Consider the following 14,692-nt stretch of genomic DNA (forward strand, 5'->3'; position numbering starts at 1 on the left):
GTGCCTTGTCTGTAGTCAGTGGTCTGAAAGTGGTGGAGTCAGAATTTGAACCTGTATCGGGACCACTGCAGAATCCAGGATCTTTCCAGGGTGCCTGCTGCTTCCAGTAAATCTGGACTTGGTTCTGCGACCCCCCACATGCCCTGCCATTCCCTAGAGGGCAAGTCTCCTTCTGCCCAGCCCCTCCCCCCAGCCCTTCTGGCGCCGCCTTCCGCTCTCTGCCACCCCCAGGCTGGTTCCCGCTGGCCCCCGGGCCAGGGCCACCTACCATGGGCTTCTTGAGCTCATTGGGCTTGATGCAGCGCACAAAGAAGGGCTGGCAGGCACCCAGCGTGCGCATCAGCAGCTCCAGCGACCGCTTGAACTGGCTGCTTAGCGTGGGCGAGCGCTTCCTGGTCTCGGCGCCCTGGGGGGACGGACCACAGCGATGGGAGGGGCTGACCCGCGCCCCTCAGCCCTCCGGGAAGGGAAGCAGGAGGAGAGGTCAGCGGGGTCAAGGCCTGAGGGAGAGCCGCCCAGGGAAGCCGGCTGGCCCCGCATGGGGGGTTTCCCGTGACCCGCCTGATCTGGGCTGGAGGCGGGACCCCAGACACACCCACCCGGGAGCTTCCTCCGGGGAGCCCAGGGTGCCGGCTGGGGCGGCCCCTCTCTGAGTCTCTATCCTCCCTTCCTGGGAGTACATAAGTAGCTGAACTTGGTCAGTTCAGGACGCTGGGCTCGTCTCTAGAAATGGGCCAGACAGACCTAAGTACAGACCCGGCTCCCATCACCTCCTAGTTGTGTGGTCTTGGGTGGGTCACTAAACAGCATTGGGCCTCAGTTTCCTAAGTGGGAACAGTGCCACCTATGTAGCTGACAGGGCTGTGACAAGGGTGGGCACGGAGTGTCTCAGTGACTGTGACCTGGTAGCCTGTGTGTGTTGGGGGTGCGATGCCCGTGCCCTCTCCTCTCCCCGTGGGACCAGCGGCCAGCAGCAGGCTGGGCGGACGGACGACAGCTGGCCTCCCCCATCCCCCCGCCCAGCCCCAGGGCTGGAAGGCTCTGAGCCCCACCTGCTGTCATCCGGGTGAGCCGGCCAGCACCCTTGCGCCTCCCTGCCTTGTTGGGGTTCCCCCTCAGAACAGGCTGAAATGAGGTGGGGGTGTTGGGGAGGGCCGAGCGGCAAACAGGAAGCAGAACGCCTCAGACTGATACTGAGAAACTGGACAGAGACCATATTTGATTCCAAAACATTTTGGTGTACATTCTCTTGGTGATTTCACTTAAGGGAGACTTTCTTATTAGTGAATTTAGTTAGCATTTTAAGTGAGAGAGAATTTTTCTGATGTGCTACAGCACCAAAAACAAGGGATGCAGATGTAGATGTGTGAGGTTTCCTGGGGGAGGCAGAGGCCTTGAAGGCACCCTAAAGTTAGACCATATGCCCCAGACCGAAATGAAACTTGCCGAGAAACAGCCAACACTTGCTATTCTGAAACTTGCTGTGTTTTCCATTTTAGCTTCATTTGGAACATGTTCTAAGATTTTGCTGAGGGAAGTGGCAGTATTTGCACTGGGGCAGGCTGAAGGTCAGGTTTGCAGCGCCCGCGGCCGCCTCCCACCCTGACCCAGCAGCACTGGATGCCCCAACTTACAGGGGGAGCTGTCCAGCTTGGGCTGTACTCAGCCTGCACTAGCGGCCCAGCCGCGAGCACCCACACCACACACACAGAACTCGTACACACAGCACACACACACAAATACACAAACACACGCCGTATACAACACACACCCAGCTCACAGGCGCACACACAGACACACCCTTTGATTTTGAGCATCATGCTGGAATTACTTCTGTCTTCCCTGCTGGGCTGTGAGCCCCATGAGGACAGGCAGATCTGCCTTCTTTACTACTGTGCTCCAGGGCCTAGCACAAGTAACAATCAACACCACTTTGCTGAACTGGAGTGGTGCTGAGCTGCTTCCTGGTGTCCATGGGCTCCCAGAACAATTGTCCACCTGCCAATTGTTCAGGCCAAAAATCTAGGAACTGTCCCCAATCCTCTTCTCTCGTATTTAATATGTCATTGGCTCCGAAAGAGATCCATAATCTGCCCCTTTGACCACTTCCTCCATCATCAGCCTGTCCAAGCTGCCAGCCTGGCTCTCAGATTATTGCGGTAACCTCTGAGCTGGTCTCCCTGCCTCTGTCCCCATGCTCCACACCACCCTCCATTCACTACTGACAGAGCAGCCTGCGTGAGATTGTTAAAACACAAAGCCAGTCATTTTTCTCCACTTAAACCCCTCCGTGGCTCCCCAGTTCACTCAGCATGAGCACCAAGGTCCTTGTAAGGATCGACAACATCCCATGGACTCTGGGCCATTTGTCTCTAGCGTCACCACCACCTTGTTCACTCTCTTCCAGCCAGTCCAGCCTCCTTGCTCTTCCTACAAGGCACCAGGCCTCAGGGCTTAAAAGCACCTTAGGGCTTTGCCCCTGCTGTTCCCTCTCCCTGCAATGTTTTTCCTCCAGAATGCATGTGCTGATGGCTTCTTCATCTCCTTATCAACTTCTCCATAATGCCTTTCCTGATCGCCCTTTTTCAAAACTGCAAAGCCCCACCACCAGCATTCCCTCCTGAATTGTATCCCATTTCATGTATCACCATCTGACATGCTATATATTTTACTTAATTGCTTATTAACCATTTCCCCCTGAGGCTAGAAAGTAAGTTCCCTGAGGACAGAAATTTTGTTGTTTTGTTCACTCCTCTGTCCCAGGAGGCAGGACACTGCCTGGCCCAGAACAGGCACTCAATCTGTGTTTGTGACAGAGTAAAGGAATGAGGACATGGGGCCATGGGGCTGCAGGCACTAGCCCTGGCTTTCTGATTTGGCTTTATTTCATTGAGGGAGAAGGTGGTCCTTTCTGATGTTCACTGTTTTCTGGGATGATATGCAGACATTTGGGGGATGGGGTAGAGGCAAAAGTGAGAAGTCCAAAAGTCAATGTTAAATGCCTCCACGGAGGGCATCTGAGAGTGATGTGAATGTGATGTGACGTGAACAGGGCTGGAAAGTGGCGGGCAGGAGAAGCCACCTGCAAGAAGAGTGAACAAGTGTCCTGTGGACTCAGGGCCCCTGGGCATGTGACTGGGGTTAGACATTAACAGGGCGCTCAGTGCCCTGGAAGAACTGCCATCCTTGTGGCTCGGCCGGTCCCCCCAGAGCAACGGCTGGGGGGGGCTGCCTGGGTCCCCTGGGTGAGGCAGACACAGAGCCAGAGGATGGAAATTTGGGGGCTGGGGACCTGAGCAGGATGGGGTTCATATCCCTGGAATGAGGCAGTATGCACTTCCACCCTGAGGAAAGCTCGTCAGCTAGTACACCGTCCAGGCTGTGACCGAGCACCTTACACTTCACCCAGCTGATTGTCTTGTGCCTGAAACAGAGCTATCGTGTTTCCAGCAACAAAGCATTTTTTTTTCTTTCCTAGAGGCAACACTTATGGAGACAGCAAAGTACAGTGAAAAAGAACTGGGGCTTGAAAAGCCTCCCTTTAGCCCTCACATGTGTGTGACCTTGGACAAGTCCCTGCACCTTGCTGACACAGATCTGAGTCAAATCCCTGAGCCCAGAGCCACACCTGTGTCATCATTGCTGTGACCCTGCAATTATGGGCTTCAGAGTGGGGACTGCCAGGTGCCAGAGCTCCAGGTGCCTGGGCACCCCCACCCCCGGGCAGTGGCCTTACATTCACCTCGTCAGCCAGCTGGGCTAGAGGCTTGGCCTGGGAGGTGGGGTACCAGGGCTGAACCACGGGCCAAGGACAGAGGCTACTGTCCACTCACACTTCTTGCTCCTGATGTGCCAGGTGCCCTGCTCTGCTGCCATGGCTTTGAGAACTGTCTCAGTACCTAAAGGCCCTGGGCAGCAGGGGGACGCCAGACATGCAGGAGGAAAGGAGGACTCAGCATTAAGACCAAATGTGGGAGGATGTCAGTATTAGGCAGAGAGGAAATTGAGGGCTGAGCAGAGAAAAGGGACGGCAGAGCCAGGCTGCTGCTCAGGGGCACCTACACTTGGGACCTAGATCACCTTGGGAGCCGGGACCTGAGGTGGTGGTCAGACCCATCAGGGATGCTGTCCAAGGGCCCAGTGCGGTCCGGGGCTGAGGACTCCCAGGAGGCTGTGACTTGGCAGGAGTCACACCCCCATCTCTGAGATTCAGTCCCCTATCTGCAAAACCCAGAAAACACCTCTTCCCCTCCCGCTCTGCAGGGTTATCACAGGATCTGACAGAGAAAGGTTAGCAGGGCCCGGCGGAAGGAGCAGGCCTTGGTGCCTCAGAGACCCTCTGGGAGCAGAGGACTCTGGGAGGCATGGGTTCAGGACCCAACTCTGCCCCTGGTTCACAGGGTGTGCTGGGTGAGCTTTGCCTCTTTTTCTAGAACTCAGTTTCCTCCTTAAAGAAACTGAGATGCCTACAGTACACACAACTCAAAAAATAAAAAACAAAACCACTCCACACCACTCCACAGAAATGCACACTCCAAAAAAAGAGAAAAAGCTGGCCCTTTTCTCAAGCCTCAGTGCCCGGGCTGGGCTCAAGGACACAGCCCAGCCCCAGGGCCATTCCCGCCTCTCCCGCCTCCTCCGGCCCCAGGCTGGGGTCTTTTACCTTCGTAGAAGCTGCTGACTGGCGGAGAGTGCCCGATGAATAACCACAGAGAAACTATAACAGGAACCACAGTCAGGGCGAGACGGGGGCAAGGAGAACGTGGTGGGTCAGCAAACGGAGGGCAAAATCCAGGGAGAGGGGGACCCTCAGGGCAGAGGGCTGTGCTCCTGGGGCTGGGGCAGCACAGACACCCGGACAGGTACTGGGGGACAGCAGCTCTGCCCTCCATGCACCCTCCAGGAAGCCATGAGACAGAAGGAGAATATGAAGTAAAAAGGCATCCAATCCTGCAGGAAACAAGTCCACCAGACTAACTATCACTCTAGGGACAAAGGAAATGTAGAGGGCAGGAAACTCTCCCCGCTGCGTGGGGTCAGGGTCGGTGCACTATGCCCTCTGTGCCGGCTTCTCTGAGTGCCCTCACCCATCCCTGTCCTCGAGGCCGGGTGTGCTCCACCGGCTGATGGAGGTGGGGCGGACCCCATGGTAAGTCAAGTCCTGATCAGGCTCTGCTGTGACCTCTCATGGGACCCTTCTCTGGGCCTTGCACCCCACCTGCACCCCCCGTTGTTACAAACAGAAGGACCAGATGGGAGGTTCTTGGAGGCTACTAGGCCCCTCCAGGAACCACAGCAAAGCACTGTCCCAGCTCTGCAGCCAGAGGAGCTCAGCTGAAACTGTTGGTCAAGGAGCAGCCTAGCCACAAGCCTGGCTTCTGTGGGCCTTCCCAGCCCGATGGAAACCCTGCCCTGACATTACCATGGCGACGTCGGCCTGGAAGATCTGCTTGATGAACTTGTTCCTGGAGGAGTGGACCAGCTGGATGATGTCCCCGTGCAGGGTGTCCCGGTTCTTCTCCAGAAAGCCTGGAAGTGGCAAAGACCAGTCACACCTCTCTGGCTGCTCCTGCCTCACAAGACTCAGGCCCTCCCCAAATCCACAATGTCTGAGCCAGGAGGAGGCTCCAAATCCCCCTTGTTCAACCATATCCACTTTACCGCGGAGGACACACCCTGAGAGAGATCAGCAGCTTGCCCAAGACCACACAGAAAGTGAGGGGCGGAGCCATAATGGGAGCCCCCAACTCCCAGGCCTGTTCAAAGAGAAGGGCAGGAGGTCTCAGTCCCCGGGAGTGAGCAGGGCCACCTTCTGACTGAACCACCCATGCCTGAAATGCCAGCCTTAGTCTTTTGAATGAAGGTATTTAAGCCAGCATGTCACTTGGGAGAGAGTGTGTGTTGATCTGGTAGGAGCTAATGGTAAAGGAAATAAAGTAAACCACTTTGTATTGGACAGAGCATCATTTTACACAGCATCCTCCCAGCACTGGTGCTCACAGTCCCCCTGTATAAGTGGGATGGACAGGGATTCTCTTCCCCATCCCACAAAGGGGAAAAGCCATGTGCACAGAAACTAAGCAGTTTGTCTAACACCACACAGCAAGCTACAGGCAGAGTTAAGGCTTGAACCCAGGACCCCAGGCACCAGGCCAGGGAGCCTCTGCTGCCCCACCAGACCCCAGAGAAGGCTGTCTTTCCCAGGGACTGAGGAGCTAGGATCTGGTTATTGGGGGCCTTGCTAGGGTGGGGCAGGTGTTGGGGTACCCAAGGGCTAGGGGTGCCTAGAAGGAGGCACACTCCAGAGAAGCAGCACGTTCCCCGCAGACCTCAGGCTGCCCTGGCTGGTGGCCAGCACAGAGACCCTCTGCTGCCAGTGCCCGAGTGTCTGAGCAGGGGCAAGGTGCAGGAGGCACTCCGTGGTGGCAGGGTTGGCTTTGGGATTCGGGTGGAACTAATTAAAATTCCGTGGGACTCACTGTGGGACCCTGAGGACCCGCTGGGTCTGTTTCCTCGTCTATCAGGTGGCAATGACAGTCCCCACAGCTCTTGCTTCTCTTCACATCACCTAATACCATCCATCTCATAAATGAAGTGCTGGATTAAAACAGTACTTTATGCACTGGGACAGGCTGGCAGTATTGTTTAAGGCAGCTCAAAACTGATCAGTGACCTTTAGGCAAGTCATTTTCCTCCCTGACCTTCAGTTTCCACATCCACAAAAGTAAATGACCCTGCTGTTCCCTCTGGATTGAACATTCTACAATTTCATAACTTTGCATAGAATTCACTCAAGTTTCATTTCTGTATCCTCAACAACAGCAGGAAGCCTGTACATGATAGATCTCAGTGAAAGTAGGTTAAACTGAACTAAAAACTACAATCTTCTATTACTGCCAACAACAGACCAGTTTGTTTGCCCAACAGTCCTCCACTTGATACTGGCTTCCTTCTTTCTGGGTGGGTCTCACTGTCCAGTGTTTTAAGGAGGGCTGGGCAGCCTTCAGATTCCATCTCTGCACATGGCTTGCTGATGCTCTGCCACTTTCTGGACCAACTCAACAAGGAAGTGTGAGACCGGTGGCTCTTTGCCTGTTTGTTGTGAATTTCCCTGGCCTTCAAATGTGTGGTGGGATCCTTTAGGGCTGAATGGCAGGAACTCAGTGTAGATACATTCAACAACTGATTTCCACTCAGGCCAGCCCTGTACATCAGGGTGGGAGGGGCAGGGTTGGCAAGAATAGCCTGCAGGCTTTGACAGTCCCTGTAAGAATTCCAGGGGGGTAATCCTGACTGTGTCTTGACCCCCCTTCACTTCTAGCTTTAAAATGAACCCAACTGTGTATCTCAGAAGAGAAGGTACACCCCCTTCAAAGCTCATGCTTGGTCTTGTTGCTGAGTCTTGGTGGGTAACTGGGCTGGTCCTAGGCCTGGCTTTGCACCTATGGGCTATGTCATGGAACCTCAGTTTCTCCATATGCACAAAGGAGCACTGAGCCTACCCAGAAGAATTGAAAGTGGGCACTCAGGTACTTGAACACCCATGTTTGTGGAAGCATTATTCACAATAACCAAAAGGTAGAAACAACCCAAATGTCCATCAGTGGATGAATGGATGAAGTGTGGTATGTATGTACATATATTATACATACAATAGAATATTCTTCAGCCATAAAAAGGAAATTCTGACATATGCTACAGCAAGTATGAACCTTGAGGACATTTTGTTAAGTGAAATAAGCCATACACAAAAGGACAAATATGATCCCATGTATATGGCACCTAGAATAGTCAACACTAGAAAAGAGAATAAAGGTTACCAGATGGGTGGGTGCTGGGGTAAAGATGGGAGTTATTGCTTATTATGGGTACAGAGCTTCTATTTGGGGTGACGAGTAGGCTCCGGAAATGGATGGTGGTGACGGTTGCACAATATTGTGAATATACTTAATACCACTGAATTATAGATTCAAATTGGTAAATATTCTTTAAATGGTAAATATTATATTAATAATAAAAAATTTTAAATCTCTTAATAAGAAAAGCACCAAGCCCACTGTTTCCCAAGGGCCTTCCCTCTCGGTGTTCCAGGACCCTGGTGTCTCTGTACTGGGCAGGAGTAGGGGAAGGGCAGAAGGGGGGCACATGCAGAGCAGGCAGCCGCCCCCAGGCAGCCCATCTGTACCTCGGCTCTCATAGTAGACGACACCTGCAAAGTGGTTGATCCCAAACTGGGTCTCGTGGTTGTTCTTGGGGGAAACGTAGTTGGAGTTGAGCTTGTGCTTAGAATTCAACTTATGCAACATGGTGGTGTCGGTGCCCTGTGGGGACAGAGAGGCAGCTGTCAGGTTGCCCTCTTTTCCCTGCCCTACTCTCCACCAGGCCCTACCGCCTTTCCTGTCCTGTGTCTTTGCACCCCTCTTCTGTATTCCGCCTGCCTTTACTTATACCCCACAGAGGAGCTCTCAGGGCCTCCATTTCCCCACAACCTTGACAGTACATTCCAGTTTAGAAAATCAATTTTTCACAATTAAAATCGTGGCAACAGTCCCCCCCCTGCCACCCCAACTCCAAGACATACTCTTGTCTGCAGAACCTGTTCTGGGCCAGCAGCATGCTTGGATCTTCATCATTTGGCCCCAGACCAGTGATCCCCAAATGTGAGACAAACACACCTGGACTGGCCCCAGAGCCACCCTGAGAAGCCTGTACTGTTAGTCCCATTTTACAGATGAGAAAAGCTGAGGCTGAGTGTGGAGGGGGTGTGTTTGCCCCCAGCCGGCAGGCAACGGTGGAGGCTCCCACCCTGCTGCAGGCCCACCTTGGGGAATTTGCTCTCCTCGTCGATGAGGGAGATGATGTTCATGGGCTTGTTGGCGATCATGTCCAGGGCATCCTGGTTGTCGGTGAACTCGATGTGCAGCCAGTCGATGCTCTCCAGGTCGTACTCCTCCTGCTCCAGCTTGAACACGTGCCGCACGAAGAACTGCTGCAGGTGCTCATTGGCGAAGTTGATACAGAGCTGCTCAAAACTGCAGGGAGGGGCGCAGGGACGGGGGTGGGAACTCGGGCCTGGGTCCACGCGCACACTGGTCCTTGGGCACTCTGCTCTCCTCGTGGAACCTCCGACCTCTGAGGGCAGCATTGTCAGGTCCAAACCCCAGACATTCAGGCGACACTGAACACTTGCCCAAGGTCCCTCCAGGAGGCAGGAGAGGGAAGGCTAGAGCCCTTTTTCCCAGCATGGCCAGGCCCTGAAGAGGGCAGGCAGGTGGGCACCAAGCCCTGGCAAGGCCCCTGGGAAGGGAGAAGCCAAGGCACTGGGAAGGTGGCCAGAAGGAGGGAACCAAAGTGCCAGCGGAGGGAGGAAGGGGACTGACAAGATTTGAGCTTTGACGGCTGACATCTCTGAGCCACCAACTCAGTGCTCTCAGTGACACTTTATGTGGTCAGTGTACATGTTTTGGTGGAGGGGGGTGTGCCTGGAGACATCCAAACATTACAGAATTTCAGTGACTTGCCAGGGGTCACGTAGCCAGGAAGTGGGGCAGGGTGGGCTGCCTCCAGCTCCAGGGTCTACCGGGGCCTGCTCCATCCATCTGCCCCTCACATGGCCCCCAAGAGTGAGACCCCAAGGGGGGCCAAGTCCCCCATCTTAAACTTGGCACAGGCCTAGATTCACCTGCTTCAAGGCACCCTGCAGCCTGGACCCGGGGCAGAGCTGCAGTGGGGCCTGAAGCATCTCTGACGGTATAAAAGCCTCCCCCTGACACCCTGGCCTGCCTCAGCTGACCCTGGGGACTGGAGGGGACAGGAAGGAATGGGGGAGGGCCCACCAGGATGACTGAGGCCAAATTTTCCAGAAGTGCGTCCTTGGAGACAACTAAATGTAGTTCAAAGGGAGAGATGTGACACTTATGTTAGTGTTGTGGAAGAAGATTCCCACTGGGCAAAGCCCCACACAGTACCTGTTCACAGCAAAGTTCTCAAACCCGAAGATGTCCAGGAGGCCGATGGACCGGCGAGAGCTCTTCATGTCATGGGAGGGGGGCTTGTAAATCGCCGCATTGATCTTGTCCACAATCCACACGAAGAGCCGCCCGTAGATCCCCTGCGAGGTGGGTGCATCAGCCCCGGGGCTCAGCCACCCACCCCAAGGGAGACAGGCCAGGCTCCTGGGCCCTTCGTGGCCTCACTCAGCCCTTCCATGCTGTCGGAAACCCCCTAGTCTTCACTCACACTGCTCCCTCTGCCTGGAGCTCCCTCTCGTGCCTGAACACTCCTGCTCTTCTTCTAAAGCTCTGCTGGATACCAGCTCTGCCCACAAAGCTTCCTGACCTCACAGGTTGGGCAGGAGCCCTCCTCTGGGCTCCCAGCTCTCCGTCCATCTCTGTCTCCCCATCAGCTCTGAATAACTCTAGGATCCCAGAGCCCAGCACAGGACCTGGCACAGGGGAGGGGCTCAATGGATGGCAAACTCATGACTGTGGAGACAGGAAGAACTGGGGGCCCTCCCAACCTGACCCAGCCCCTCTTCAGTGTCTGTTCTGGAGAGACCAGAGAGGGTATCCTTTGGGCTGGGAACAGCACAGCAGACCAGGTGCCCAAAGAATATGATCCAGCATGAGGCCCAAGCGGTTGGAGATCAAAGCAGGCCAGGGGTGGAAGGCTGGAGGAGACCAGGACTGGCAGGGCCCCTGAAGAGCACAACCCCCAGCCCCCTGTGGGACAGACAGGGTCACGGGGAGGCAGCCTCTTACTCAAGCCCCAGAGAGAGCCAGTGGCCAGAGCCTGGAGCCAGGGCAGGCAGAGGTCAGGGTTCACATGTCCTGATTCCTCGTTTCCTGACCACCACCAACCCAACCTTCTGAGGGTGAAGAGAGCCAGTGGCCACTCCACAAACGGCCCACCTTGACGAAGGCGTCTCTCACATCCAGCGCCTGCTCCCTACTGAGCGGGGTGGACACCGTCTCCCCGCGGGTGATGAGGGTGCGGCTGGTCAGGCAGTTCATCAGGTCTGGGGGGTTCACCTGGCGGGGCCACACCAAGGCACTCATCCAGCCACTGCCGGCTGGTCCTTCCCTCGGTCCACATAAGAACTCCCTTCCCACTTTCCAGCCAGGCCTTGATCAGACCGTTCCTTCCACCAAGAACACCCTCCCCCAAGGTCCCACAGCCAAATCCTCCCAGCCACAGATCCCACCCAGATGCTACCAGGAGGGCGTTGCTCTCTCCTTGACAGCCCCTTCATCGCCTGCCAGCATGTCCCCTGGCCCTCTCAGAACTGGCTCTGACTCTGGCCTTATTCATTCCAGTTTTTCCACCCAGGACTGAGCCTACTAAGCATCTGCTGACTGACAGAGCGACTCACTCGGGGCCCCCCATGCACCCACCATCCCCAGGGGCAGGTGGGCTGGGACAGGCAGCAAGGATCCCAAGCTTGGGGGCCCAGGCTCAGCAGAGATCCTACACACAGTTGGTTCTCAACATTGAACTTCTGGAATTCTCCCAAGCAGAGGGCCCCAGGTCCGTGGTCCCCAAATGTGCAGCCCTCTGAGCCTGAAGTCAAAACTGTCCGTCTGAGAAAAATGACACAGCCTTGGGGACAGAAGGCCAGCACTGACCTCGAGCAGGGATGCGGCTGTGGCCAGGGATGGGGAGAAGAGGACCTCACAGGCATCCAGGTTTTCAAACGTGCAGGCTGTCAGCAGCAAGAGGGTGCGGGTCAGGGAGGGAGGGCGGGCATGCCTGCTCTCAGGGGGCTTGCGCTGTCCAGAGAGGGCATCAGCACCATGATTAAATGTTTTTCTGTGTCAACAGATGTTTGATCTATGTTCTCACCATGAGCTATGAGGGTAGGAACTGTGTATACCTGGCAGCTGGCACCATGCCTGGCATTCATGTAGCAGACACTGGTCGTCATATCTCTCTCCCCTGACTTCCACTTCAGACTCCCAGAGCTCTCAGTGGCAGCCCTGTCTCACATGAGGCAGGCTTTGTGAACCTTCCTAACTCAGTACCTGACACTACCTGCCCTTCCCCAAATGCGCCCTGCTCTCTCAGGCCTTAGGGCCTTTGCACAAGCTCTTCCTTCTGCCTGATGCACCCTTTCTCCATGTCTCTTAGTCTTTCAAAACTCTCTAGACTGAGCAACTTAGAGCTGGGATCATTCATTCATCCACTGAGCAAACCTTCCCAAGGCTCTCTTACTCTGTCCAGGGGCCATGCAAGGCATGATGGGCAGGAGCCAAGTGGGACTTGGTGCCTGCCTCACAGGACACCCCCCAGCCCGGCACATTGCAGGTACCCAGAGACACCAGATGAGGGAGGACCTCTCCCTCTCCAGCCTTCTCCCTTTTCTGAAGATGGCTGTTTTCAGTCATTCACACCTTATGACTAATAACTTAATCCATAAATTATGACTTAGTTCAAAGACTTCCCCTCACTCTAAGACATCTGACCTTAAAGAAGAAAACAAATTGGGAAGGGGCCTTAAAGGGCCCACAGTCAACTTCCAGTACCCTTCAGCTGTATCTGCGGTGGCATTTCAGCACAGCGAAACCACACCTGAGGCCAGCAGATCTGTTCAAATCTATCTGAAAGTAAATTCTCCCCAGTTCCCATCCCAAAGAGGGCAGCTACTGGCCAAAAACTGAGTCACAATAACCCATGGTGACTCGACTGCCCTTGGGCCCAGCACAGGGCTGGGGGTGGGGAGCACAGTGCTCAGGCCCCTCACCCTCATACTGCAGGTTGCCCAGGTGCAGGATGGCGGCCAGGAGCTTCGAGATCTCCCAGTTCTCCGTGGCGGTGAACATGAGCACCTTCATGGCGGAGCGGATGTTGGCGTATTCCTGGCTGTCCTCCCGGCCCTCACACGTTATGCAGTTACCCTGGTAGGTGGGGTGGCACAGTGGGGTGCAGGAGGGCATCAGGGGAGCCACAGGCACCCCTAGAGAGGCAGCACCTGGGCAGAAGGGCCCTCTCTGCCAGGCCAGTCTGGGGCTCCAGACGCTGACCTCACCCAGTGTGCACCAGGACTCCTCCAAGAAGTCTAGAAAGCTCCTGGGTGGGGCTTTTCAATAACCTATTGTTTGCATCTAGGGACCCTGGAACCTCCTTTTTCAAGATGAGTGTGAGAGCTGGGTCCCTGATGCCAGGCCTGCCTCATTACCCTGCCTGGCAGTCACAGCACCAAGACCATATCATGCTCCCCACCCCGTGGACACCCACCCTCAGGGCCTTACAGTCCTTAGGAGATGCAGCCTGGTATGGAAGGAGGAGGGCTAACTGCAGAGAGGCGGGGCATTGACAGGGCCTGCCCTGCTATGTGTGTCAATGAGACCTGAGTGTGCATCCCCAGGTGTGCCAGCCTCCTACAGGAAGTGTCCGGGAGGGCCTGCCACACCTATAACACACACACACACACACACACACACACACACACACAACTTTGTTGTCCCACATCCCTCAGGTGCCTCAGATCACACATGTGTCCATGCGGCCTGGCCCAGCCTGCCCCCAGACAACCAGGCATGGGCTTTCCCTGGGGCGAAGGCAGCTGGTGCCCCTGACCAGCCTGCGGTGTGCATGCCCCTGCCTGGTGCATGGTGGCAGCGATGGTCCTGCGGTCTGCTTCTCCTTGGTGGCTAGACAGCAGCAAGAGGCTGGCACCAGAACCCTGTGACCAGTGAGCCCCCGAGGCTGAGGCTGCGGCAGAGGTTGAGGCTCCCTACAATCCTGGGAGGCCTGGCAGAGGTCCTGGTCTTCATATTCTCAAAGACCAAAATAATGCAGCACATGGGTGCAGGCAGGCCCATGTGAGTGCACACATGGGACGTGCATGGGTCTGGGATATCTACACACATTTAGGAATGTGGGATCTGTGATGAAAATTCATCTCGATGTATGTGCACGTGGTGCGTGCCCACGTTAGGGACAGGCCTTAGAGCACATACAGGCCCAGGGTGGGCTGGGGCAGGTCAAGCAACAGGAGAAAGTCCACATGGAGGTTCCCACCCACCAGGCCAGGGAAAGGCTGGGCAGGTTGAGCCGACCTCTCTGGGATAGGTGCTCCCTCCCCAGGCACCGCACCCCAGCCTCACCATAGCCAAGTAGTTATAGTCGGCGGCCTGGCCCAGGCCCAGTCTCTCCTTCTGATCCTCACTCATGCCCTCCAGCATGCAGTAGAACACATGGTAATTCCTTTCATCAGGGGCCTGAAGATGTGGGCACATGGTGTTTGGGGATGGGGTAGAAGGAAGCCATTAGAAACCAGACAATAAAGAAGATTGAAACATGGTTTACTATTTTAACAAATGGCTTTCGTGAAAAAAGCCCCTATGGGTAGGTTTTATGGTGGGACTGGAGGCAATGAGGCGAGCAGGCAGCAGCATAGGGACAATCCAGGCTAGGCAGAGGGCACGTACCCCACCAACCCCTGAGGCTGGGGGTCCTGAGCAGGTACAGCTCTGCCCTGGGGCTCAGGCCCACCTGGCGACAGACGCGTGACTTCTCCAGCAGGTACTGCTCGATCTTGGCGCCCTCGATGGCACCACGCTTGTTGAAGTGGATGTCGATGTACTTCCCGAAGCGGCTTGAGTTGTCGTTGCGGATGGTCTTGGCATTCCCAAATGCTTCGGAGTGGGCAGAGGGTCACAGCAAGGTCAGCCCCCACCGAGCCGCTCAGCCC

The 14,692-nt window shown here is 55.5% G+C and overlaps 1 protein-coding gene across 1 annotated transcript in view; it reads right to left on the minus strand.

The window, feature by feature from the left end:
• Positions 1-14,692, minus strand: part of MYO7A (myosin VIIA) — a 78,150-nt gene that overhangs the window by 34,334 nt on the left and 29,124 nt on the right. Inside the window, exons 7-17 of the mRNA XM_036895464.2 lie at positions 14,494-14,636; positions 14,106-14,219; positions 12,740-12,893; positions 11,625-11,701; positions 10,911-11,030; positions 9,969-10,111; positions 8,822-9,032; positions 8,186-8,321; positions 5,423-5,529; positions 4,664-4,717; positions 269-406 (exon numbers count right to left, since the gene is read on the minus strand). Coding sequence (XP_036751359.2) covers positions 269-406; positions 4,664-4,717; positions 5,423-5,529; positions 8,186-8,321; positions 8,822-9,032; positions 9,969-10,111; positions 10,911-11,030; positions 11,625-11,701; positions 12,740-12,893; positions 14,106-14,219; positions 14,494-14,636 — 1,397 coding nt within the window. The remainder of the gene's footprint in view (positions 1-268; positions 407-4,663; positions 4,718-5,422; positions 5,530-8,185; positions 8,322-8,821; positions 9,033-9,968; positions 10,112-10,910; positions 11,031-11,624; positions 11,702-12,739; positions 12,894-14,105; positions 14,220-14,493; positions 14,637-14,692) is intronic.

The sequence above is a fragment of the Manis pentadactyla genome, chromosome 9, assembly GCF_030020395.1.
Source record: "Manis pentadactyla isolate mManPen7 chromosome 9, mManPen7.hap1, whole genome shotgun sequence".
Taxonomy (NCBI): domain Eukaryota; kingdom Metazoa; phylum Chordata; class Mammalia; order Pholidota; family Manidae; genus Manis; species Manis pentadactyla.